Consider the following 24,338-nt stretch of genomic DNA (forward strand, 5'->3'; position numbering starts at 1 on the left):
TGATGATATGGACTGACCCAGCCTGGCCTGCCCCGACCTGCACCAAATATATGTCAGTGGGTACTGTTCCCTGGCCTGGTCTGGGCTGCTCCCTATCATGGTTCTTGCGCTCACCTGCAGGGACTGTGTCCCGACAGAGGAGTTGCCCAGGCTCCTCCATCAGAACCCCGCCCAAGGCCAGCTCTCGCGCACACCAGTGGGTCCATGGGCCAGCCCCACTTAGTCCACCTCCTGTCCTGGCAGGAACAGTTCTTGTTGGATGCTACAACCTAACCAAACCTAGTCCGCACCCAGATATAGCTCACTTGGGACATGTTTTAAAGCTGGACCTTGGACCTAGCGCCGTGGCCTAGCAGCTAACGTCCTTACCTTGAACATACCAAGATTATATATGGGCACAGGTTCTAATTCTGGCAACTTCATTTCCCATCCAGCTCCCTGCCTGTGGTCTGGGAAAGCAGTGGAGGACGGCCCAAAGCCTTGGGACCCTGCACCCGCGTGGGAGACCCAGAAGAGGCTCCTGGCTCCTGGCTCTGGCTGTTGGGGCCACTTGGGGAGTGAATCATTGGATGGAAGATCTTCCTCTCTGTCTCTCCTCCTCTCTCTAAATATATATATCTGACTTTGCAATAAAAATAACTCTTAAAAAAAAAAAAAGCTGGACCTTGAGACCTTGTGGACTGCAAGGAACCAGAGCTAAATGAGCTAAATGGGTTTATCCCTGGTGTGGCAGCTGGAGCCTAACGTCCCGCTGGGGACACAGCAGCGCAGCGAGGGGACCACCTCCCCCACGCAGTCCCCGCGGCCAGCTGCACGCTCCAAGCAGGCTGCTCCATCAACTTAGCTGCTGGCTGGTTAACCCCGTCCGCCCCCGCAAGGCAGCCCGCAGTGGTGGCTGAGGGCAGGCGTGCCTGTCTGCCCGGGAGCGCTGAAGGTCACTCCTCTCGCCCTCAGAGAGGAACTGTAGGCTCTCGCAGCTGTCACCTCGTGACGCTTGGCCAGCTGCTTCTAGAAGTTTCCAAAATGCACGGTTTCACGGGAGTGCAGAGGCAGGCTGCGGTTTGTGGTAAGCTTCCCCTCCTCCCCCAACCCCTCTTCTTCTTTTTGCTTTGGTTCAAAGGCAGAGGGACAGAGAGCGGGAGAGGCAGAGAGAACCATCTCCCACCCACTGGCTCACTCACTGCCCAAATGACTGCAAAGCCTGAGCTGGACCAGCCCAAAGTCAGGAGCCAGGAGCCTCTGCTGGGTTTCCCAAGATGGTGCGGGGCCCAAAACTTTGGGCCATTTTCCACTGCTGTCCCAGGAACTGGATTGGGAAGTGGAGCAGTTGGAATTTGAGCTAGTGCCCACGTGGAATGCTGGCAGACAGAGGCTTAGCCTGATATGCCTAGGGGCTGTCCCGTTCTTTTTCTTAAAGATGTTTTTTATTTGTTTGAAAGCCAGAGAGAAAGATTTCTCATCTGCTGGCTCTCCCCCTCAGATGGCCACAACGGCCAGAGCTGGGCTGGAAGAGGCTCCTGGCTCCTGGCTTCGGATGGACTCAGCTCTGGCCATTGTGGCCCCTTGGAGAGTGAACCAGTGGGTGGAAGATCTTCCTCTCTGTCTCTCCTCCTCTCTGTATATCTGACTTTCCAATAAAAAAAAAATAATAATAAATGTTAGAAAAAAACCCCGCCCCTGACCCTGGGTGTGTGTCCTGTTTACCCAGGAGCATGCCTGCACATGCCAGTACTCTGAGGTTCAAGGTCACCCAGGCACTGGGGGCAGGTTGCATAACACTTGGCAGCAGTCCATGCGCTCTGGGCGGGGGCAGCTGGTGAGTGGGTCTGGCGCACCGTGGAGTGTCAGGTGGCAACCAGGAAAGGGCTTGTAAGTCGTCCCAGGGGGCACAAGCAGGGGGCAGGTGTGTGGAGGCACTGAGCCAGCCCAGCAAGGTGCCAAGCAGGTGTGCGGGGCCGGCAGAGGTGTCATGGTGTATCCTGACAGTGGGCGTGTGCCAACCCTGTACAGCTGTGTTGTTCTGGGCCGGGTGTGGGGGTGCTTCGAAGTCACAGGGTCATTTAGGATGCGCATGCGTTATACCCGACAGAGTGCCTGGATGAAGTGCCACTTTGGCTACTGACCAGGTCAAGTGCACCCCGGGAGTGCAGGTCCCTGGGTGCCCCCGCCACCCAGGCAGGAGGAGATCCGGATGGAAGCCAAGCCCTGGCTCTTGGGGACATTTGTGTCCCGGCTGCTCCATTTCCCACCCAGCCCCCTGCCTGTGGCCTGGGAAAGCAGTGGAGGACGGCCCAAAGCCTTGGGACCCTGCACCCGTGTGGGAGACCCAGAAGAGGCTTCTGGCTCCTGGCTTTGGATCGGCTCAGCTCTGGTTGTTGTGGCCACTTGGGGAGTGAACCAGCGGAGGGAAGATCTTTCTCTGTCCCTCCTTTCCCTGTGTCACTCCACTCTTCAAATCAGTACATCAGTCTTTAAAAACATACAAGCAAAAAGGTGAGCTCCTCTTGGTGCCACAGCCTGGAGCTCCATCTGGGTCGCCCTGAGCGTGGCGGGGCACCCAGGTTCTTGGATCTTCACCTGCCGCCCGCCTGGGTGCAAGGGAGCAGAGCAAGGCGGGACCAAGCAGCCCCCAGCAGGGACTGAAGCACGTGACCAGCCAGCCGCTGGTGTTGGAGTGACATCTCAGGTGTGGCTGGTCAGTTACGGGGACGGCCCGGGCCCAGCGACGCCCCACAAGCAGCGCACGTTCACTGGCTCCACCGCAAACTCGGCGAGTCTTGCTTTATTCAACGGCAGAGATCGAAAAAGCGCTTTTTCTTCTCCCCGCCCCCTCCCTACCCTGCACCCCCCCATAGCCTACGTTGGGGCATGGTGGGATGAGGCTTCCTGCTAGGGCTGGCTCCCCCAGATCCACGTCCCAGCGTCCTTCCAGAATGTCTGCGTTCCTGCCGCGGCGCGGGGACCACGCGGCGCCCACCCACCCGGCCGCCCCAACTGCCCCCTCTCCACCAGGACCCTCAGGCCTTGGCCCGCCTCGGCAGCTTGGTCTTGAAGAGGGACTTGCCCGACGCCTCCATGTAGGTGAGGGTCATGTCTTTGGGGGTGATCTCCACGTAGACGAAGCCGCCCAGCGAGCTCTCGGCCCCGTAGTGGAAGCGGAGGTAGCCATTGGGGACGCTGTGCTGGTGCTGCGTAGACGGATCCATGAAGTTGCCTGCCCCGCTCAGCACGTAGCCCACGCCGCTCTCATCCTGCAGGTACTGAAGGTGGGAAGGGGGCACGCAAAAGCCAGGGTCGGCGTGCGCCAAGCACACACAGGACACCGGCCGCAAAGTCCAAGGTCAGGGCTGATCTGAACGACGCAGCAAAGACAGGGCTGGGGAGACGGGCCGCTCCCCCCAGGCAGCCAGGACCTCCATCCGGGTCTGCCCACCTGGCTGGCAGGGAGCTGGACGGCACACTGGGCAGCCAAGCTCTCACCTGGGAACCGGCGTGGTGGGTGGTGGTTCACTGCACCCCCTAACACTGGCTCCCCACATTGTCACTTTGAGTGGTGAATTTAAAGCTTGCTGGCCTGTGGCCGCTCTGGAAGGCACTGCTGTGGCTTGTGGGGGCGGGGGACGTGCTCCTGGCTCAAGAACACAGAACTTGAGCATAGACAACAGAGTTTGGTAGCCTAGTGACTAAAGCCTCACCTTGCATGTGCCAGGATCCCACATGGGCGCCAGTTCTAATCCCGGCTGCCCCACTTCCCACCCAGCTCCCTGCCTGTGGCCTGGGGAAGCAGTGGAGGACGGCCCACAGCCTTGGGACCCTGCACCCGCGTGGGAGACCCGGAGGAGGCTCCTGGCTCCTGGCTTAGGATTAGTTCAGCTCCAGCCAGTGCGGCCACTTCCTGGGGAGTGAACCAGCACATGGAAGATCTTCCTGTCTCGCCTTGTCTCTGTAAATCTGCCTTTCTATTCCAAATAAGTAAATCTTAAAAAAATAAGAATGCAAGCCCCTCTGTCCCGGCCCCCTGGGAGCCTCACCTGCAGGTTGTGGTCATGGCCACACAGGTAGGCTGTAACCTTGTACTTGACCAGCAGTGGCTGCAGCTTCTTCACTAAGCAGTGGGTCGAGCCGTGCTCCGCGATGGACCACACCGGGTAGTGGCCGGCCACCAGCACGTAGTCCTCCTTGGCGTCCATTAGGTGTCGCTTGAGCCAGGCCAGCTGCGTGCGGGCCAGGCCCAGGTCCCGGGGCCGCTCGGGCTGCTGGCTGAGGAAGTCGTGCGAATTGCCACACAGCGTCACTGTGTCCAGCATGAAGATGGCCACGGACACGTTGGTGCGAGGGATTCGGAAGTGTAGCCGGTAGAAGAGACCAGGAAAGTTCCTGCGAGTGATGGGGCGGGGTGAGGACACCAGGCAGGCTCACCAAGATGCTGGCATCTCATATGGACACCAGTTCGAGTCCCGTCAGCTCCGCTTCCCATCCAGCTCCCTGCCTGTGGCCTGGGAAAGCAGTGGAGGACGGCCCAAAGCCTGGGGACCCTGCACCCGCGTGGGAGACCCAGAAGAGGCTCCTGGCTTCTGGCTTCTGATCAACTCAGCTGCGACCATTGCAGTCACTTGAGGGGTGAATCAGCAAGCAAAGAGCAAATTCTCTTTCTGTATACGTGTGTGTCACTCTGCTTTCCAAAGAAATAAATCCTCCAAAAAAACAAAACTTGCCATCTGCTGGCTCAGGCCCTAAATGCCTGCCACAGGCAGGGCCAGACCAGCCCAAAGCCAGGAGTTGCATCTGGGTCTCCCCGGCGGGTGGCACAGACACACGCGAGCCCCTGAGCCATCCCCAGCTGCCTCCCAGCTGGGAGCTAGAACGAAAAGCAGCAGAGCCAGGACTTGAACTCGGGCCTTTCAGTTTCTTCCCCAGGCGCTGCTGCCTCAGCACCCTCCCTTTCCCAGGACGAAGCTCACCAGCGCTTGGAGACTTTGGAGTAGGCGATCTGGGCCGAGACGTTGCCAAGGTGGTCATGGTTCCCGGCCAGCACGTACCAGGGCACTTTCTGGAGTGAGCGGTCGTTGAACACGTCCTCGAAGGTTTCCTGCAGTGGACAGCAAGCGCACCCCCAGCGGCCAGCCACACGGTCATGCCAACACCCCCGTGCCGCCAGCCCAATCAGGGGCTCCCCAGGGCGGCTCCTTCCCCGTGCCCCATCCCCACCCCGAGAGCCAGCACCTGGAACCTTCTGTCATTGACACTCTGCACGCCGTTGAAGTAGAAGTTGTCGCCCAGGGACAGGACGAAGTGGGCGCCCAGCATCTGCACGACCTTGCCCATTTGTTTGGCATTGGCCATCTCCCGGGCCGTGTGGAACGGGGCATTGGGGACGCCTCCCCAGTCACCCACGGCCACAAAACGCAGCGTGGGGGTGGCACCGTCGGCGCCGGGCAGCAGGAGGGCGCCTTGCAGGATCAGGAGGAACGTCCACGGGTCCATCTGGGACGCGGGTGAAGGGAGGCTGGGCTTCGTAAAGGGGCCCTGGCGCCAGGCTCCTCCTCTAGGGACCCCAAGAAGCAGGGACTCGCGCTGGCACAGGAAGGTTCAAGCCATCGCCACGCGTGCACAGTGCGCGGTGCAGGAGGGGGCGGCAGGAGGCCCTGGCTGCTCTGGCTCCCCACCCCAGCTCACAGCAGCCCACTGGACACTCACCCTGCTGAGACGCAAGGCCAGTCAGCGGGCTTCTGCAAGGCAGGTGGGCTCCAAGCGGGAAGGAGGTTGCTGGCCGCCCCTTTATTGTCCCCTGGGCAGAAGTGGGTTGGAAGGAATGATGATGTACCTTCTCCAGGGTCATGTGAGTTCATTACTTCCCCAGCGTCTGGCCTGGGGTTTGGGGGGCAGGGCTGGTCCCGCTGGACAAGCGGGGGAGGTCCTGGGACTGCTCGCAGCAGGGCGTGGTGTGTGTTCATGTCGGTGGGTGTGACTGCCCTGTGTTGTAGGTGCGGGTCCCCGTGTGTCCGGGTGGGTGTGTGTCGGTGTGTGCCGTATGCCAGTGTGCACTGCGTGACCGTCACGTGTGCCCCCGTGACCTATGCATGCGCACATCTCTGTGTCCCATGGCCAAGTGTATCAGTGTCACGGGTGTTGTGTGCACGCCCACGTGTGTCTGAGTGGGCGTCTACACCCGTGGGTGTTTGTGTATACCCAAGTGCCGGGTCTTGAGTGGGAGGTCCACACACACACACACACCCCTGCAGGCCTGCCCTGGGAGCCCCAGACACTGTTTCCCATCCACACCCACCCAGGCGCCCATCCTGGTCCGGGTGTGTCTATTTCCGGGGTGCAGCTGGGCCTGCCCGCCAGCGCACTGCTCTGCCTGTGGCAGCCCTGGGTGGGTGGCTGGGAGTGGGGGAGGTTGGCACCCAGCAGCCATGCGCCTGAATGTCTGCCTGGGTTTGTGCCCTTGGCCTGGCCAGCACGGGCACGTGGGACTCTGACCTCCCTCCTTCGCCCCACAAACGGGGGTGGCCTCCCTTTTCCGGGAAGTGTTCCCACCCTGCCCACCCCCATCCCCAGAGAGGAAGCCGGCAGGCAGGCGGCTGGGGAGGCGCCCGCTGGGGACACGCGGCCGTGTGACCACAGACTTCTGACCCCGCATTCCTAGCCTGCCGTCCGCAGGTCTCCCAGGGCACCGAGGGGGCCTTGCACCTGCGCGCCCCTTCTCTGTCTCATCGCCTCCTCCACGTTCACTCGCACCCCCACTCCCAGATCCCTGGGGTTTCCACTTTGAAGGTCCGGCCAGCGGCAGCGACTCACCCGGGTCCCGCAGCCCCTCGGGGAGGGGACGAACAGGACGGAGAAGCTGGCGTGGCGCGGGGCAGGCGGGGACCCCTCGGACGGAGCCGCGCGCGGGACGCCCGGGTCCCAGCCAGGCGGGGCTGGGCGCACCGGAGTGGGCTCCCCAGGGTCCAGGGACGTAGCTACAGGTTCGCACCGGAGAGAGCTGGCTCTCCAGGCTGGCCGGGCTTTTTAAAGAGGCGTCGGGCGGTCCGCCCTGCCCGCGGGGGCCCCGGACGAGCCCAGGTGAGCCGCCGGAGCGGCGGGGAGGGCAGCCGCCGCGTGCGCCTCCTCGCCCCGCCTCCAGCCCCCGCGCGCCCGCCTTTCCCGTGGACTCAGTCTCCCGGTCTGTGACATGGGCTCATGGGGAGTCAGGACTCGCTCCCTCTCTCTCTGTATGCCCCTCGCGATGCTCGGTACCACCTGCCTGCCATAACGGGCGAGTCTGGGGCAGTGGGGTGCCCAGCTCTACGGGGGCGGGGAGGATGTTGGAGGGTGGTGCCAGCTCTGGTAAGGAAATTTGCTGCCTTTAGCCTCAGGCTGCGCGCGTAAGCATGTACGGAGTGATTCTCACAGCCCATCCTGCATCCTGAGCCGTTCCTTCCCCACAGCCCGCAAAACTCTCCTCCTCCATCTCGTCCCTTCCCCTGCCCTGGCAGCCCTCATCCTACCAGCATGGCAGGAGCTGTGTTTTCTCGCCCTCCACCCCCGCTCCCAGTTCCTACCCGGCTGCAATAAAGGACACATGCTCAGTGTTATTCCAGAGTGGTGGTTTTTTTTTAAGGCAGATTTACAGATGAAGGAGAGACGGAGAAAGATCTTTCATCTGTTGGCTCCAAGTGGCCACAATGGCTGGAACTGAGCCGATCCGAAGCCAGGAGCCAGAAGCCTCTTCAGGTCTCCTAAGCGGGGGAAGGGTCCCAAGGCACCCACCACCAAGAGCTGAGACTGTGGGTGGGCCATGCCAGGCTGGATCGAAGTACCCACCAGCATACACAAGACGTAAGCTGGGAATGGGCCTGGTAGGAGACCTCTGGGCACTTCCCTGCTGGGCGGCAGCGCCCACTGGTGAGCGTAAGAGCTGGGGCTGCGGCTCAGGCTGGGCAGGGCGCACGCAGCACCTGGCACCGTGGATGTACTGTAGGGTTGTCGACCCAGAATACAGCAGCAACCTCATTTCTTGTCTCACAGGAAAGGATTTCATGAGGACAGAGTTTAGTTTCAAAGCAAGTTTCATTAGAAAATCTGAGAAGAGAGACTCCGTCCTGGTGATAGGAGGGGCTTCAAGCGGGAAAGAACCCACTCCCTGCCTGTGGCCTGGGGAAGCAGTGGAGGACGGCCCAAAGCCTTGGGACCCTGAACCCGCGTGGGAGACCCAGAAAAAGCTCCTGGCTATGGATCAGCTCAGCTCCGGCCTTTGTGGTCACTTCGGGAGTGAATCAGCAGACGGAAGATCTTCTCTGTCTCTCTTCCTCTCCGTATATCTGACTCTAATAAAAAGAAATAAATCTTAAAAAGAAAGAATTAGGTCAAGGGCAAAGAAATCTTGATGGTACCCCATCCTGAACTTGGTGGGGGGGATAAGGTGAGGGGCCTGCACCTGTAGACCGGCCCCGACCTCATGTGCCAAGTTCAGCCTTGAAGCCTTGATGCTGTGAGCACATCAGCCAGGGACAAGAAGAGATAGTGCCTGGAGCTCAGAGGGCAGACAGCCTGGGGCAGTTGGTCAGACTGCCATAGCTGTGCTGCTAGGTGGGACGTGGGCAGAGGAGGCCATGGCCCGGGGTTCTGTGTGGTCTGGGGCTCAGCTCTGAGGTCGGGCGTGGGCAGAGGAGGCCATGGCCCGGGGTTCTGCGTGGTCTGGGGCTCAGCTCTGAGGTCGGGGCGAGTGCCTGCCTGGACTATTCCAGAAGTCCAGGAGCTGGGACCACCAAGGGCGAGGGGCAGGGAGGCCCGTGCTGGACCATGGCAGGAAAGTGGGGCGGGGGCTCCAGAGTGCGGTGAGGGTGGGATGGGGTTGACCAGCATCCAGGGTGGAGAGTGGAAAACTATGGTTGGGGGGTGGGAGAGCAGCAGAACTGGGGAGCTGGAGCTGGGGGCGCGCCCCCTCCCCACCCAGCTTGGGCAGGGTGTGTGGGGGGAGGGGTGTCCCCTGGGAAGACACTCAGCTCTCCCAGGAGCCACAGGCCTCCTGGTTCACACCCTGCACCCACCAAGTGTGAGGTTATTTCCATCCTGGGCATGTGGGCACCTGTGGTTTTTTTTAATTAAAAAAAGAGAGAAGTAAGACGTAAATATTTGTATTCCAAAGAAACGTCCGCTTGTATTCTATTTTTTTTTTTTGCTTGTATTCTAAAAAAGTCAGTGCCGATGTGTCTTTGGACACAGTGAAAATACACTATTTGCATTCCGTGAAGAAACTTCTTTGCAATCTAAAAAAAGATAATAATAAACTTTTACTTGTATTCTTAGAAAAATGTGTTTTGTGTTCTATAAAAAAGACACTCATTTGTATCCTTAGGAAATAAACTTCTATTTGTATTCTTAAAAATACAACTTGGGCCCAGCACAGTAGCCAAGTGGCTAAACTCCTCACCTTGCACACACCTGGATGAATTTATTTTCAAAAATATTGGATGATTCATATTTAATGCAGCTTTGCTCCCCAAGTGGTCACCACGGCTGGTGCTGGGCCAGGAACTCCACTGAGCCTCTGAGGTGGGTGAGGGGACTCAGCACCTTCCCCAGGTGAACCAGCAGGGAGCCGGAACCGAAGTAGAAGAGCCGGCACTCGAACCTGGGACCCGGTGGGGTAAGAACTTGGCTCTTGGACACAAGAGATTGCCAGGGGTCATTTCCTGTCACTTCCGCATGAATATTCTTCAGTAGGTGAACTGGGCTTGCGGTGTGAGCATTGGAGCGTTAGGGAGGGAATCCCGCAGAGGGGCTGGCTGCCGCGATGGCTCAGTCGGCCCATTCACAGTCCCTGCCACTCAGCCCTGCAAGGAACTGACAGGGAGCTGAGCTGGCAGATGGAAGCTCTCTCTCTCCTTCTCCCTGTCACTCTGCCTTTCAAATCCATGCCCACCTGGAAGAATCCTGCAAAGCCAGGAGCAGGAGCCCCTGGGCAGGGGGAGAGGACCAGATTGTTCTAACTGCAACTCCAAGGCGGAAGAGAAACCCCTCCCCCTGCTTTCTCTTCTTCTTAAATAGCTGGAGATTACATTTATTTACAAAGTCACCTTGGGGATGGAGGTTTTTCTTCTTCTTCTTCATTTTCTGCCCAAACAGCTGAAAACACAAAGTGGCTGATTCCAGGAGAGAACAGAGCAGGCGGGAGACCAGGAGGGGCTGCAGGGGACAGAGCCTTTCCACTTCCAGGAAGGTGGGCGCTGCACCAAGTTGTCCACAGCGGGGAGGGACACCTCTGGCTCTGCCAGCTGTCCGCTGGCTGTGGCCCTCCGGGCGGGTGGAGCAGCTGGGAAAAATGGGCGAAGGTGCTCGCTAGTTATTTTTTATTTATATGTTTATTTTGAAAAAAAAAAGAATTGTTTGTTTTTATTGGAAAATCAGATATACACATCCAAAGCCAGGAGCCAGGAGCCAGAAGCCTCTTCCAGGTCTCCCGCGTGGGTGCAGGGTCCCAAGGCTTTGGCCAGTCCTCGTGGTGCTTGCTATTAAAAAAAGAAAAAAAAAAACCAATACAGCAAAGGGAAAGGCCCCAGTTCCCCTTGTTTGCGCCCGGCTGCCTCTAGCTGCCCGTGTCCTACCCCCTGCTGCCCTCGTGTGGCACGCCCGGCCCACTTCCACCGCAGAATTTTCCTTTTTTTTTTTTTAAGATTTATTCATTTTTTATTACAAAGTCAGATATACAGGGAGGAGGAGAGACAGAGAGGAAGATCCTCCGTCCGCTGGTTCACTCCCCAGGTGAGCCCATTCGAAGGCGGGAGCCTCTTCCGGACGAATCGGGCGAAATAATATAGTTTAATAAAGAAAAAGTTTCAATAAACAACAATCAATACGGATAGCAAGTACTTGGAGAGGTTACCACCGGTTACCTCCAGGCCACGCCCCTTCCGTTGACTCCGCCCACCCACACGCCCCGCCCCCAACGCACCCATCCGTCAAGGACACCGGCCCTTCCCTGATTGGCCCGCGTCGTGTCCAGGCTCCGCCTCCTCGGGCGAGCGCAGCGCTCCGTGGCGGTCGGGGAAGCCAGCGCGGCTCTGTCCTTCCGCTTCCGGCAGTGCCGGTGGCGTGGTGGCCGCCGCGCTTCCGCTCTGCGCCCGCCGCCGTTCGCGCAACCCGCGGGGCCGCCCCGAGCGCCCGTCGCCTCGCGCTCCGGAAGCGGAAGCCCGGGAAGCGAGGCGGCGCGGGGAAGATGGCGGCGGCGGTGGGCAGCGCGGCGGCCGGCGGGGTCGGGGCGCGCGAGGCCGTGTCGGACGGGGCCCCGCGGCGCGGACACTCGGCCCTGGCGGCCGGGCCGGCGCTCATCGAGCCGGGCGACGAGCTGGTGGCCGGCGTGTGGCCGTACCGGCGGCGGGCGCTGGCGCGGCGCCTCACCGTGCTGCCGTTCGCCGGGCTGCTGTACCCGGGCTGGCTGGCGGCCGCCGCGTCGGGCTGCTGGGGCTGGGGCAGCGGCTGGCCGCATGTCCCCGAGGCCGCCCTGCTCGTGCTGGCCGCCATCGGCCTGGCGCACGCGCTCACCGTGCTGTCCGGGCACTGGTCGGTGCACGCGCACTGCGCGCTCACCTGCACCCCGGTAAGTGCGCGTGCACGAGCCGCAGCCCCCCGACTCCCCAGAGGCCGAGCCCCTCCCCCGACGTCCTCCTGTGCCGCCCCGGCGGGGGGCGTGCAACTTGCTGTCGCTGGGGGGACTGCGGTGCGCCCAGGGCCCTGGACGGGGGCTCCCTCTGCGCACCTGCTGCGACCCCGACGCCCCCACGCCCCCCGTCTGGGTGCAGCCGAGAGCTGTACCCCCAGGCAGTGACCGGGGGCCAGCAGGAGACTGCCAGGCAGTGCCCGTTCCCTGCGGGCAGGCAGCGACCAGGGGATGCCAGGGGCCAGCCAGGCAGTGCCCGTGCCCTGCGGGCAGGCAGCGACCAGGGGATGCCAGGGGCCAGCCAGGCAGTGCCCGTGCCCTGCGGGCAGGCAGCGACCAGGGGATGCCAGGGGCCAGCCAGGCAGTGCCCGTGCCCTGCGGGCAGGCAGCGACCAGGGGATGCCAGGGGCCAGCCAGGCAGTGCCCGTGCCCTGCGGGCAGGCAGCGACCAGGGGATGCCAGGGGCCAGCCAGGCAGTGCCCGTGCCCTGCGGGCAGGCAGCGACCAGGGGATGCCAGGTGCCAGCCAGGCAGTGCCCGTGCCCTCCCAGGAGAGCCTGCTGCTAGGGGCAGCAGTCAGGCAGCCCTCCCTCCCGGTTTGGGGTTTCCCTGTCTTGGAACGGGAGCACCCGGTCCCTTTCCTCTGGGCCGTGCTGGGCAGCAGCCGAGGTAACGCTGCCAAGGTGCCCGCCCTGGGCCCAGCACCCGGTGGGAGGCCTGGTGTTCAGGCTGCTCCATGCAGCCGTGTACCCTGGCAGAGGTCTGGGGGGCGCAGGCTAAATGCCCCCTTGGGACAGCCACATCCTGTGCTGGGGGCGGGCCTGACTCCAGCTCCTCCGCTAATGAACACCCAGAAGGTCCCAAGTTGTCGGGCATTCGTGTGGCCCTCTGGGGTCCAGGGGTGGGGGGACCCCTGACTTGGGCCTGATGTAACCTCTACTGTAGTGGACGTGGGGGGAGCGAGCCAGTGGATTAAAGATTTATTTGTATTGGAAAGGCACAATTGACAGGAGGAGAGACAGAGAGGAAGATCTTCCGTCCACTGGTTCACTCCCCAAGTGACCACAGCGATCAGAGCTGAGCTGATCCAAAGCCAGGAGCCAGGAGCCTCTCCCGGGTCTCCCACGCGGGTGCAGGGTCCCAAGGCTTTGGGCCGTCCTCCACTGCTTTCCCAGGCCACAGGCAGGGAGCTGGATGGGAAGTGGAGCTGCTGGGACTTGAACCATATGAGGTGCCAGCACTTGCAAACAGAGGGTTAGCCCGTTGAGCCATCGCTGAACCCTCAGTCCACTTTTCTGTCCACTAGGAGAGGGACTTGAGTATTTCTCATGACTTGGTGGCCAGTGAACCTGCCTGGCGTGTGACATGATGTCCCTCCAGGTCCCAGCTGTGCCTCCCCTGCCCGGCGCGGGTCAGAGTCCAGCCAGGCAGCGGCAGTCGGGTGGGGAAGGCGAGGGGCCAGACTCGGGGGGCCGAGCAGGTGGAGCCCTCAGTGTTGTGGCCTCTGCAGCTGCTGCTGGAGAGAGTGGACGGCTGGAGTGCTGCCAGGGAGCTTCTGGCGGGGCACCCCGGTCGCTGACACTCCCAGGAGCCCGGCTGATGGCCGAGCCAGCAGGGGGACGGCTCACGTCTTTGGGGATCCCTGCTGTTCCCCTCCCAACCCTGGGAGACCCTGATGGCGCCCCTGGTGCCTGGCTTTCCTCCGGTCCTGCCCTGCTGGTTGAGGAGGGCAAACAATTACAAGTAAAAGCCAGAGGCAGGCAGGGCAGGAGGAGGGCCCCTGTGGGTTGTGCCAGCCGGAGGGTGTGTCCCCAGCTCCGTCCTGCTACGCTTGCCCCTGCAGTTCTGGGCGCCTTCCGCAGAGCCCTGGGCGTTGGGCATCGGCTGTGACCTCTGGTCGGAGGATGGCACTCCTGGGCACAGGTGCCGCCCTTTGTCCCGTCGGCCACTTGGGGCCTTGGGGCGTGGCCCAGCCACCCACCCACCCGTGCACCCACAGAGCTGAGGCTTCAGGAATCGCCCACGGTGCCTTGTCCCCACAGGAGCACGACCCCCGCAAGGCAACTCTTGTGAAGGTGGTGCCGACCCCCAACAACGGCTCCACGGAGCTCGTGGCCCTGCACCGCGACAAGGTGGGGTGACCTGCCCGGGCCGGGGGACGTGTGGCAGTGCCCGCTGCCAGCAGACGCAGGGCGGTGAGGCCCACACCCGTTTGCTGGCTGGCGCAGGGCGAGGATGGCCTGGAGGTGCTGTGCTTCGAGTTCCAGAAGACCAAGTACTCGTATGACGCCCTGGAGAAGAAGCGCTTCGTGCCCGTGGCCTTTCCCGTGGGCAACGCCTTCTCCTTCTACCAGACCCATCGCGGCTTCCAGGAGGACGCCGAGATCCGCGCCGCTGAGAAGAAGTACGGGAGTAACAGGTGAGACCGCAGGGCCGCTCCCTGGGCAGCCCTGGCACGTGTGCAGATGGGCCGTGCGGGGACGGAGGGGCAGCCCTGGGTCGTGTGCAGATGGGCCGGGCGGGGACGGAGGGGCAGCCCTGGGTCGTGTGCAGATGGGCCGGGCGGGGACGGGTGAGGGGCAGCCCTGGGACCCCGTGCCGGTTCGGGCAGAGCAGCGACGGAGGGCAGGGGCGGGAGGCAGGGCCGCAGCCGGGCGCTTCCTCTTGGCCCCATACGAGGGTGCTGACAGCAGATACAGGAAGGTGACGTCTCATCTTGGGCCCCAGTAGGGTCTGCTTGCCCCCTGCGCTCCCATCCCCCACTGTCCCTGTGTGGCTCCAGCCGTGTGCAGGCGGCAGCAGGAGGTGCTGGCAAAGCCCGGCTTGCTGGGCCCTGCCTTGCCTCCAGCCTGCGGATGCACCTGCTGTGGGGTGCCAGTGTTGGGGTGGGACCCACAGGTCCCCGGAGGCCTGGCTTCTGGGGACCGGATGTGGGCTTTGGTCTCCCGCAGGGCCGAGATGGTAGTGCCCGACTTCTCAGAGCTCTTCAAGGAGAGAGCCACGGCCCCCTTCTTCGTGTTCCAGGTATGGCAGCGTCCCTGCCCCGCCCCCTGTCCGCCCAGGGACTCCCGGGGCCGGCGGGCAGCAGGTGGGCAGCGGGCGGGCAGGGGCGACAGGCTGGCGTGTGCAGGTGTTCTGCGTGGGGCTCTGGTGTCTGGACGAGTACTGGTACTACAGCGTCTTCACGCTGTCCATGCTGGTGGCCTTCGAGGCGTCGCTGGTGCAGCAGCAGATGCGCAACATGGCCGAGATCCGCAAGATGGGCAACAAGCCCCACGTGATCCAGGTGTGCCCGCGTGGCGGGGGTGCGGGGCCGCGGCGACGGCGGCTCTGGCTGCGTGCTGACCCACGCGCACCTCGCCAGGTCTACCGAAACCGCAAGTGGAGGCCCGTGGCCAGTGATGAGATCGTGCCCGGCGACATCGTGTCCGTCGGTGAGCGGGCTGGGGGGAGCGGCCGCCTCGGTCCCCGCCCCGGGGCTTCCGCAGCTGACCCCTGGCCGCGCGCAGGCCGCTCTCCGCAGGAGAACCTGGTGCCGTGCGACGTGCTGCTGCTGCGTGGCCGCTGCATCGTGGACGAGGCCATGCTGACCGGGGAGTCGGTGCCGCAGATGAAGGTGCGGGGCGGTCGGGATGCCTGGGGGGCTGTGCCCGCCCCGCCCTGGCAGAGGCTGGCTGCCCACCCACGCCGCCCCTTCCCCAGGAGCCCATTGAGGACCTCAGCCCGGAGCGCGTGCTGGACCTGCAGGCCGACTCGCGGCTGCACGTCATCTTCGGGGGCACCAAGGTGGTGCAGCACATCCCGCCCCAGAAGGCCAGCACGGGCCTGAAGCGTAGGTGCCCCGCCGGCGGGCGCACGGGCTCCTCCCCAGCCACAGGCCCCCTGATGGCGGCCCCCTGATGGTCCCCCCTGCTTGTCTCTGCAGCCGTCGACAACGGCTGTGTGGCCTATGTGCTGCGGACCGGGTTCAACACATCCCAGGTGCGAGCTTGCCTGGGGCCTGTGGGTGCCCTGGTCAGGGGCAGCAGGACTTCCTTCCTGTCTGACCCCAGAATGCCCCCGACGGGTTCATCCTGGTGGTCCCATGTCACTTTCCCCTCCGTGCCCACCCCCCCGCTCAAGGCCAACCTCCGTGCCCGCCCACCCTCAAAGCCAGCCTCCGTGCTGCCCACCCTCAAGCCGCCCACGCTCAAGGCCGGGTGCCTGCCCCCACAGGGCAAGCTGCTGCGCACCATCCTGTTCGGGGTGAAGCGGGTGACCGCCAACAACCTGGAGACCTTCATCTTCATCCTCTTCCTCCTGGTGTTCGCCATCGCCGCGGCCGCCTACGTGTGGATCGAAGGTCAGTGCCGTGCAGCCCCCCTCGCCCGGTGCCCGGCCGCGCCCAGGCTGAAGGGCACCGCCTCGCAGGTACCAAGGACCCCAGCCGCAACCGCTACAAGCTCTTCCTGGAGTGCACGCTCATCCTCACGTCGGTCGTGCCCCCCGAGCTGCCCATCGAGCTCTCGCTGGCCGTCAACACCTCGCTCATCGCCCTGGCCAAGCTCTGTGAGTGCCCGCGGCCGGGGGAGGTGCGCGGGGGCTGGCGACCTCTGACCCGTCCCCCGCCTGCCTCCCGCAGACATGTACTGCACGGAGCCTTTCCGGATCCCCTTTGCCGGCAAGGTGGAGGTGTGCTGCTTTGACAAAACGGGCACCTTGACCAGCGACAGCCTCGTGGTGCGCGGTGTGGCCGGCCTGAGGTGACCGACGGGCGTCCTGGGGGCGGGGGCACGCAGCCCAGTGGCTGCAGGCCCATTTCTGGGGTAGCCCGCCTGCCCTTGGCTCCACCGTGACCTGGGGGGGGCAGGGCTGCGTGGGCAGGTGCTCCTGCGTGCGGGGGGGTGCACCTGCTGACCAGCCCTTCCTCGCAGAGACGGCAAGGAGGTGACACCCGTGAGCAGCATCCCCGTGGAGACGCACCGGGCCCTGGCCTCGTGCCACTCCCTCATGCAGCTGGAGGACGGGACCCTTGTGGGGGACCCCCTGGAGAAGGCCATGCTGACCGCCGTGGACTGGACGCTGACCAAGGGTGAGGGGCGGGGGGCTCTGGCCCCGGGCGGGGGGCTGGCGCTGGAGCTCCCCCAGTCAAGGGCACGAGGCGCGGCCTGGGCGGAGGGCTTCGTCCGCTCTGGCCGCAGGTGTGGGGGGATGTCCGGGGCGCCCCGAGCCAGCCGCCTCGCAGGGCAGGGGCGGGCAGGGCGGGAGGGGTGCGGCTGCCTCGCCGGCGAGGCCCCTGAGCTCTGTGCTTGTTTGTTTCCAGATGAGAAAGTATTTCCCCGAAGTATTAAAACTCAGGGGCTGAAAATTCACCAGCGCTTTCATTTTGCCAGTGCCCTAAAGCGAATGTCCGTGCTGGCCTCCTACGAGAAGCTGGGCTCCACGGAACTCTGCTACATCGCGGCCGTGAAGGGCGCCCCCGAAACCCTGCACCCGATGGTGAGCGCCCCCGCCGGGGCTGGGGGCTGGGGGCGGGGCGGCCGCTCACCGCCCCTCCACCCTGCCTCCCCTGCAGTTTGCCCAGTGCCCGGCCGACTACCATCACATCCACACGGAGATCTCGCGGGAGGGGGCTCGTGTGCTGGCGCTGGGCTACAAGGAGCTGGGGCACCTCACCCACCAGCAGGTGCGGCCGTGGGTGGGGCGGTGGGTGGGGCGGTGTGACCCCCGTCCTGCTGCCAGGCACACTCGGCGGCCCCCCGTCTGCCCCTTGGCCTGTTCCCGCTGCGGCTCCTGCTCATTTGGCTTGCAGCTTGCAGCTAGGAGAACCTTCCAGAACTCTGGGCTCCAGCCCCCAGCTGGTGACCAGTTTACTCGCTTCTGACCCCTCCCCGAGCCTGCCACCTCCTCTCTGGGGCTGCTGGGGGGACCACGGCCCGTACCCCGTCCTGCCTTCCCTCAGTGCCCCTGCGAGCCGCCTGGCCCTCAGCCTGCGCCGTCCCCCCTGCCCTTTCCCTGTGGCTCCCGGAGGGCTGGGCGCCCCAGGCAGGCGCTGAGGGCCCCCCGCGCACGTGTCCCCAGGCCCGCGAGGTCAAGCGGGAGGCCCTGGAATGCAGCCTCAAGTTCGTGGGCTTCATCGTGGTCTCCTGTCCGCTCAAGTCCGACTCCAAGGCCGTCATCCGGGAGATCCAGAACGCGTCCCACCGGGTACGGAGCCGCGCGTCCGTCTCGCTCACGACTCGGGGCGCGGAGGTGAAAGCAGCCGCAGGGGCTGGGCACCCCGAAGCTGACCCCGCCGACTCCCGCTCCTCCAGGGCCTCCTCCAAGCCGGGAGGACGCGGAGCAGAGCTGACCCCGAGTGCTCCACTGGGGTCTTAGCTGTCCCTCGCTCTGAGCCACGTTAACCTTTCCCCTTTGCCCTCTCCCCCAGGTGGTTATGATCACGGGGGACAACCCGCTCACCGCGTGCCACGTGGCCCAGGAGCTGCACTTCATCGACAAGGCCCACACACTCATCCTGCAGCCTCCCTCCGAGAAAGGTCAGGCTCGCCGGCCTGCCTCCACGCACGGTCACTACCCAGCAGCTGGCCGGCCCTCCCCGCCACGCACGGTCACCACCCGGTGCAGGCCTCAGCAGTCGCGCCGAGCTGGGCTTTGCTCAGGACTCCCCGGCCGTCCTGCTCTGCCTTCGCCGTGCTTGCTGGCGACCTCACGCTCATGCCAAGTGAAACCGAACCAACCCCCTGGGTCGCTCGGGACTGCGACTTGCATGTCTGACCCCAGGGCTGCCCAGCCCCTCACGGGCGACCGCACAGAGCAGGGCTGTAAGGTGGTGGGTGCTGACGGGGTGAGGGTGGGGCCTAGGCATGGTAGCTTCCAGAACCTTCCAGAAAACCTGGGTGCCATCCCGTCTGTACTGTTGGTCCCATATCTGTTTCTTCCCCACTGCCAGGTGCTGGCGCTGCCAGGCCCAGGACTGTGGGCTGGGGGGTGCCGAGTGGAGGTTGCCTCCTCTGCTGAGAGCGTAGGCCCAGGCTGTGGGCTGGGAGTCCTGGGGTGGCCTCGTGCCCGGGGAGGCAGAGGGCTCAGCTGCCAGGACTGACCTGCTCCCTCACGGGCTTCTCCATCCCACTACTCCCCCCAGGCTTCTCCGGGGCACCCACAGAGGGGCAGGGTGCGGGGGTGCTGTGCGGGAGGGGCTCCTTAGGGGGCTGAGTCCTCAGTCCGAGGGTTCACTGATGCGGGGCCATCAGCAGGCTGGGGCCAGGCGGAGGTGGTCAGGGCTGAGGGGGTGAGTAAGCCATGTGAGGCCACACCCCGGCGCACAGTGGGCTGCTGGGGTCCTGTGCCCCAGCACTTCCATCCCAGACCCTTCCCACTCAGGGTGCCTGATCCTGCCGCAGCCACGCACCGTATCCCCGCCCCGCAGGCCGGCCGTGCGAGTGGCGCTCCATCGACGGCAGTATCCTGCTGCCCCTGGCCCCCGGCTCCCCGAAGGCGCTGGCGCAGGAGCACGCCCTTTGCCTCACGGGGGACGGGCTGGCCCACCTGCAGGCCACCGACCCCCAGCAGCTGCTGTGCCTCATCCCCCACGTGCAGGTGTTCGCCCGCGTGGCTCCCAAGCAGAAGGTAGGGGCGGCTGGGCCCAGGGGGCAAGGGGCGGCCCGGGGGTGGGCGCGGGGCCCCAGCTCAGCCCCCCGGCCCTGCCCTGCAGGAATTTGTCATCACCAGCCTGAAGGAGCTGGGCTACGTGACCCTCATGTGTGGGGACGGCACGAACGATGTGGGCGCCCTGAAGCACGCGGACGTGGGTGAGCCCCGGACCGGTGTGGGGGGACGGGCAGCGCCGGAGTGCCCCCCTGACGCCCTCCCATCCCCAGGCGTGGCGCTCCTGGCCAACGCGCCCGAGCGGGTGGTGGAGCGGCGCCGCCGGCCCCGGGACAGCCCGGTCCTGAACCACAGTGGCGGCGGAGGCAGGGCGGCCTCCAGGATGGCCAGGCAGAGGCTGCCGCCCCCCGAAGAGCAGCCGTCCTCCCAAAAGGTGAGTTCTCAGCACGAGTGGGGGCCGCGCCCCTGCCCGCCTGCCCAGGGCTGAGCCCTGCTGCCCGGCCCTGGCAGGACCGCCTGAGCCAGGTGCTGAGGGAGCTGGAGGACGAGAGCACCCCCATCGTGAAGCTGGGGGACGCCAGCATCGCCGCGCCCTTCACCTCCAAGCTGTCCTCCATCCAGTGCAGTGAGTCCCGGCCCCTGGCCCGAGCCCCGCCCACAGCCGGTGGCCCCGCCCACCGAGCGCCTGTCTCCTCCTCCCCGAGCAAAGCCCCTCCTGTGGCCCCGCGGCCCCGCCCACAGCCTTGGCCCCGCCCCGCAGTCTGCCACGTGATCAAGCAGGGCCGCTGCACGCTGGTGACGACGCTGCAGATGTTCAAGATCCTGGCGCTGAACGCGCTGATCCTGGCCTACAGCCAGAGCGTGCTCTACCTGGAGGGCGTCAAGTTCAGCGACTTCCAGGCCACGCTGCAGGGGCTGCTGCTGGCCGGCTGCTTCCTCTTCATCTCCAGGTCCAAGGTGGGGTCCCCCTGCAGGCCCGGGGCTGGCCTCCCCTCGCCCCTCGGGGCCCTGACGCCCCTCTCCTCGGCAGCCCCTCAAGACGCTGTCCCGCGAGCGGCCGCTGCCCAACATCTTCAACCTGTACACGGTGCTCACGGTCATGTCCCAGTTCCTGGTGCACTTCCTCAGCCTCGTCTACCTGTACCGGGAGGCCCAGGCCCGCAGCCCCGAGAAGTGCGTGCCCGCCGGGGCTGGGAGGGCTGCGGGGCCCGGCCGGAGGGGCTCACACACCGTGTGCGTGGTCCCGCAGGCAGGAGCAGTTCGTGGACCTGTACAAGGAGTTTGAGCCGAGCCTGGTGAACAGCACCGTCTACATCATGGCCATGGCCATGCAGATGGCCACCTTTGCCGTCAACTACAAGGTGAGCCCGTGCCCGCTCCCCTGGGCCTGTGCCCGCTCCCGTGGGCCTGTGCCCGCTCCCCTGGGCCCGTTCCCCTGTGCCCATTCCCCTGGGCCTGTGCCCGCTCCCCTGGGCCTGTACCCGCTCCCCTGGGCCTGTGCCCGCTCCCCTGGGCCTGTGCCCGCTCCCCTGGGCCTGTACCCGCTCCCCTGGGCCTGTGCCCGCTCCCCTGGGCCTGTGCCCGCTCCCTTGTACCCGCTCCCCTGGGCCTGTGCCCGCTCCCCTGGCCCGCTCCTGTGGGCCTGTACCCGCTCCCCTGGGCCTGTGCCCGCTCCCCTGGGCCTGTGCCCGCTCCCCTGGCCCGCTCCCCTGGGCCCGCGCTCACCCCGCCTGCCGCAGGGCCCGCCCTTCATGGAGAGCCTGTGGGACAACAGGCCGCTGGTGTGGAGCCTGGCCCTGTCGCTGCTGGCCGTCTTGGGCCTGCTGCTCGGCTCCTCGCCCGACTTCAACAGCCAGTTCGGCCTCGTGGACATCCCCGTGGAGGTGAGTGTCCCCGTGGGGTGGCGTCCACGCGGGGCCTCTGGGGGTCCCCCAGCTCACCGCTGCTCTTTCTCTCTGTCAACCCACCCCTCACCCCTCCAGTTCAAGCTGGTCATTGCCAAGGTCCTGCTGCTGGACTTCTGCCTGGCGCTCCTGGCCGACCGCGTCCTGCAGTTCCTGCTGGGGACCCCAAAGCTGAAAGTGCCTTCCTGAGGGGGGCCCAGCACCCACTGCCCAGCCCAGGCTGCTCCCCCTCCGTGGGCGGAGCAGAGGCCCCGCCGGGACCCCGGGAGAGAACACTGCCCCTCCGCCGGCCCCCATGCCTCGCCGCGGCCAGCCCGCCCCGTTGAGGACTGAGCCAGGATGCCCGGGGCCGGCCGCCGGCCTGGCTGGTGGGGCCCGCCCAGGGCTGGCACCTTTGGCAAATAAAGCAGCACCCCAGGTTTTAAGAAGCCTGCATCTGTGTGTGTGTATGTCTCCGGGCTGAGGGTCGTGGGGCCATGCCACCTTGGTCGCTACAAGCCGTGTGTTTGGTGTGGAATGTCTCAGCAGGTCTGGCCCGCACCCCCAAGAGATGACCCCTGTAGCGTCGCTTCCCTGTGCTATGGCAGACAGTGGCGTGTCTCCTCCCCCTGACACTCGCACATACACACACTGTGTGTGACAGGAAAGACGCAAGCTGCACGACCCGTGTCCTGGGCAGCTGTCTGGAGCAGTTCTCTGGCTCCTGTCATAGAATCGCACACATGGGGCGAATCCTAAAGCAGCAGGGTCAGGGGCAGGCGTCCGGTGCCAGGGTGAGGTCACCCAGCAGCCTGGAGCGGGCCAGGTGCACCTGCCGAGAGCTCCAGGGCGTTCTGGCTCCTGGCTCTGGCCCGAGCACCCCGGGGAGTGAACCCCGGGAAGGTCTCTCCTCCTCCCCCCTTTCAAATACATAATGGCTTTTTTTTTTTTAAAGATTTTAGTATTATTGGAAAGCCGGAAATACAGAGAGGAGGAGAGACAGAGAGGAAGATCTTCCGTCCGATGATTCACTCCCCAAGTGAGCCGCAACGGCCGGTACGCGCCGATCCGAAGCCGGGAACCTGGAACCTCTCCCTGGTCTCCCACGCGGGTGCAGGGTCCCCAGGCTTTGGGCCGTCCTCCACTGCTTTCCCAGGCCACAGGCAGGGAGCTGGGTGGGAAGTGGGGCTGCCGGGATTAGAACCGGTGCCCATATGGGATCCTGGGGCTTTCAAGGCGAGGACTTTAGCCGCTAGGCCACGCCGCCAGGCCCCATAATGGCTTTTTAAATGTGGTACATGTTTGTGTGCCTCACAGTTGAGGGCATCAGGGCCACGCAGGGGGAGGCAGTGGGTCACCACCCAAAGCTTGGCGTGGGTCGCAGGAGCCCGTCCGCCCACCTGTGAGCCCGCACGGCTCCCTGCACACACCGACAGCTCACGCGGCTGCTGCCACTGACCGCGTCCGGAAGCCTCATCGTGACCGATCGTGGACAGGTGCCCGCCACCGGCTTGGGCTCCCAGCTTCCCCAGCGCGGAGCCTCGGGGGTCTTACGGAAGTAGGGGGCCCCCTCACTCCCCGGGGTGGTCCTGGCTTGAATTCCTAGCTCCAGTGTTGCGGGTGTTTGACAGTAACCCCTCAAAACCCTAGGAATTCCTAATATTGTCCCTCAAAGAGGATCTGTAAACCATTGGGAGAGCAAGCAGCCAGGCTGGGGAGATGAACCGTTGCTAGATTGCGTCTGTAGCAGTCAGAACCTTCCAGAAGAAATAGTAATGTGATTATAACACTACACACTGGTTTATCTCCCAAGTGGCCACAGCAACCAGGAGCTTAGGGGCACCCACCTGCCCAGGTCCCCTGGGTGGGGAGCAGGCGGACAGCCGGGGTCTGTGCACCCACCTACAACGTAGGGGGTCAAGTGGGTTTCAGACCTGGGTATGGTTTGCTTTGGGTAGGACATGGGTGCCCCGAGGCAGGGTCTCCCCAGTACGAGGCGTGTCAGGGAACAGACAGCCAGAGGGCACCATAACACTTGCTCAGACAGAGCGAGGCTTTGAAGGACCCGGATTGACAGAGGACTCACCCTCATGCGGCGCCGTGACCCTCAGGCAGAGTGAAGCTTTGGGGGACCCGGCTTGTCAGAGATGTTCCCCTCATGGGGCGCCGTGACCCCCAGGCAGGTCAGAGTGAGGCTTTGGGGGACCCGGCTCGTCAGAGATGTTCCCCTCATGGGGCGCAGTTGCCAATGGTCAGGTCAGAGCGAGGCTTTGGGGGACCTGGCTTGTCAGAGATGTCCCCCTCATGGGGCGCCGTGACCCTCAGATCAGAGAGAGGCTTTGGGGGACCCGGCTTGTCAGAGATGTCCCCCTCATGGGGCACCGTGACCCCCAGGTCGGTCAGAGTGAGGCTTTGGGGGACCCGGCTTGTCAGAGATGTTCCCCTCATGGGGCGCCGTGACCCCCAGGCAGGTCAGAGTGAGGCTTTGGGGGACCCGGCTTGTCAGAGATGTCCCCTCTCATGGGGCGCCATGACAGATGGTCAGGTCAGAGCGAGGCTTTGGGGGACCCGGCTTGTCAGAGATGTTCCCCTCATGGGGCGCCGTGACCCTCAGACAGAGCGAGGCTTTGAAGGACCCGGATTGACAGAGGACTCCCCCTCATGGGGCACCGTGACCCTCAGGCAGAGTGAAGCTTTGGGGGACCCGGCTTGTCAGAGATGTCCCCCTCATGGGGCGCAGTTACCGATGGTCAGGTCAGAGCGAGGCTTTGGGGGACCCGGCTTGTCAGAGATGTCCCCCTCATGGGGCGCCGTGACCCCCAGGTCGGTCAGAGAGAGGCTTTGGGGGACCCGGCTTGTCAGAGATGTTCCCCTCATGGTCACCCTGTCCCTCAAGTCAGAGAGAGGCTTTGGGGGACCCGGCTTGTCAGAGATGTTCCCCTCATGGTCACCCTGTCCCTCACGTCAGAGCGAGGCTTTGGGGGACCCGGCTTGTCAGAGATGTTCCCCTCATGGTCACCCTGTCCCTCAAGTCAGAGCGAGGCTTTGGGGGACCCGGCTTGTCAGAGATGTTCCCCTCATGGTCACCCTGTCCCTCAAGTCAGAGCGAGGCTTTGGGGGACCCGGCTTGTCAGAGATGTTCCCCTCATGGTCACCCTGTCCCTCACGTCAGAGCGAGGCTTTGGGGGACCCGGCTTGTCAGAGATGTTCCCCTCATGGTCACCC

General features: G+C 64.3%; 3 protein-coding genes across 4 annotated transcripts in view; 1 reads left to right on the forward strand and 2 right to left on the reverse strand.

Annotated features, from left to right (window-relative positions):
* Positions 1-2,980: 2,980 nt before the first annotated feature.
* Positions 2,981-7,094, reverse strand: ACP5 (acid phosphatase 5, tartrate resistant). Of its 2 annotated transcripts, XM_058657739.1 has the most exons (6): positions 6,802-7,092; positions 5,698-5,788; positions 5,224-5,484; positions 4,962-5,089; positions 4,032-4,377; positions 2,981-3,260 (listed from the first exon to the last, which is right to left on the reverse strand). In XM_058657739.1, the coding sequence occupies exons 3-6, from the start codon at positions 5,482-5,484 to the stop codon at positions 3,018-3,020; spliced, it is 978 nt and encodes a 325-aa protein (XP_058513722.1). In that variant the 5' UTR covers positions 5,698-5,788; positions 6,802-7,092; the 3' UTR covers positions 2,981-3,017. The 2 variants fall into 2 exon arrangements, with proteins under 2 accessions (XP_058513722.1, XP_004595575.1); XM_004595518.2 differs by lacking the exon at positions 5,698-5,788 and having other exon boundaries at positions 6,802-7,094.
* Positions 7,095-11,092: 3,998 nt separating this feature from the next.
* Positions 11,093-21,567, forward strand: ATP13A1 (ATPase 13A1). The gene is made up of 26 exons (XM_004595519.2): positions 11,093-11,584; positions 13,686-13,775; positions 13,872-14,062; positions 14,595-14,667; positions 14,774-14,929; positions 15,008-15,077; positions 15,153-15,259; positions 15,346-15,475; positions 15,569-15,624; positions 15,859-15,985; positions 16,054-16,191; positions 16,265-16,385; positions 16,557-16,714; positions 16,946-17,121; positions 17,198-17,308; positions 17,704-17,829; positions 18,053-18,161; positions 19,052-19,251; positions 19,337-19,433; positions 19,503-19,663; positions 19,741-19,855; positions 19,991-20,187; positions 20,261-20,403; positions 20,480-20,591; positions 20,970-21,113; positions 21,213-21,567. The coding sequence occupies exons 1-26, from the start codon at positions 11,204-11,206 to the stop codon at positions 21,321-21,323; spliced, it is 3,600 nt and encodes a 1,199-aa protein (XP_004595576.2). The 5' UTR covers positions 11,093-11,203; the 3' UTR covers positions 21,324-21,567.
* The window catches only part of NDUFA13 (NADH:ubiquinone oxidoreductase subunit A13), a 40,845-nt gene continuing 37,921 nt past the window's right edge, over positions 21,415-24,338 (reverse strand). The window contains exon 6 of the mRNA XM_004595521.3: positions 21,415-21,424. The gene's annotated coding sequence lies outside the window, so the exon portion shown is untranslated. The remainder of the gene's footprint in view (positions 21,425-24,338) is intronic.

This window comes from Ochotona princeps, chromosome 33, assembly GCF_030435755.1.
Source record: "Ochotona princeps isolate mOchPri1 chromosome 33, mOchPri1.hap1, whole genome shotgun sequence".
Classification (NCBI taxonomy): Eukaryota; Metazoa; Chordata; class Mammalia; order Lagomorpha; family Ochotonidae; genus Ochotona; species Ochotona princeps.

Coding starts and splice junctions, on each gene's coding strand:
- ACP5 (XM_004595518.2), bottom strand. CDS start 5,484: ATGGACCCGTGGACGTTCCTCCTGATCCTGCAAGGCGCCCTCCTGCTG. Junction 5,090..5,223: donor TCAATGACAGAAGGTTCCAG/GTGCTGGCTCTC, acceptor TGTCCACTGCAG/GAAACCTTCGAGGACGTGTT. Junction 4,378..4,961: donor TCCAAAGTCTCCAAGCGCTG/GTGAGCTTCGTC, acceptor CATCACTCGCAG/GAACTTTCCTGGTCTCTTCT.
- ATP13A1 (XM_004595519.2), top strand. CDS start 11,204: ATGGCGGCGGCGGTGGGCAGCGCGGCGGCCGGCGGGGTCGGGGCGCGC. Junction 14,668..14,773: donor CCCCCTTCTTCGTGTTCCAG/GTATGGCAGCGT, acceptor TGGCGTGTGCAG/GTGTTCTGCGTGGGGCTCTG. Junction 19,856..19,990: donor GCTGTCCTCCATCCAGTGCA/GTGAGTCCCGGC, acceptor CCCGCCCCGCAG/TCTGCCACGTGATCAAGCAG.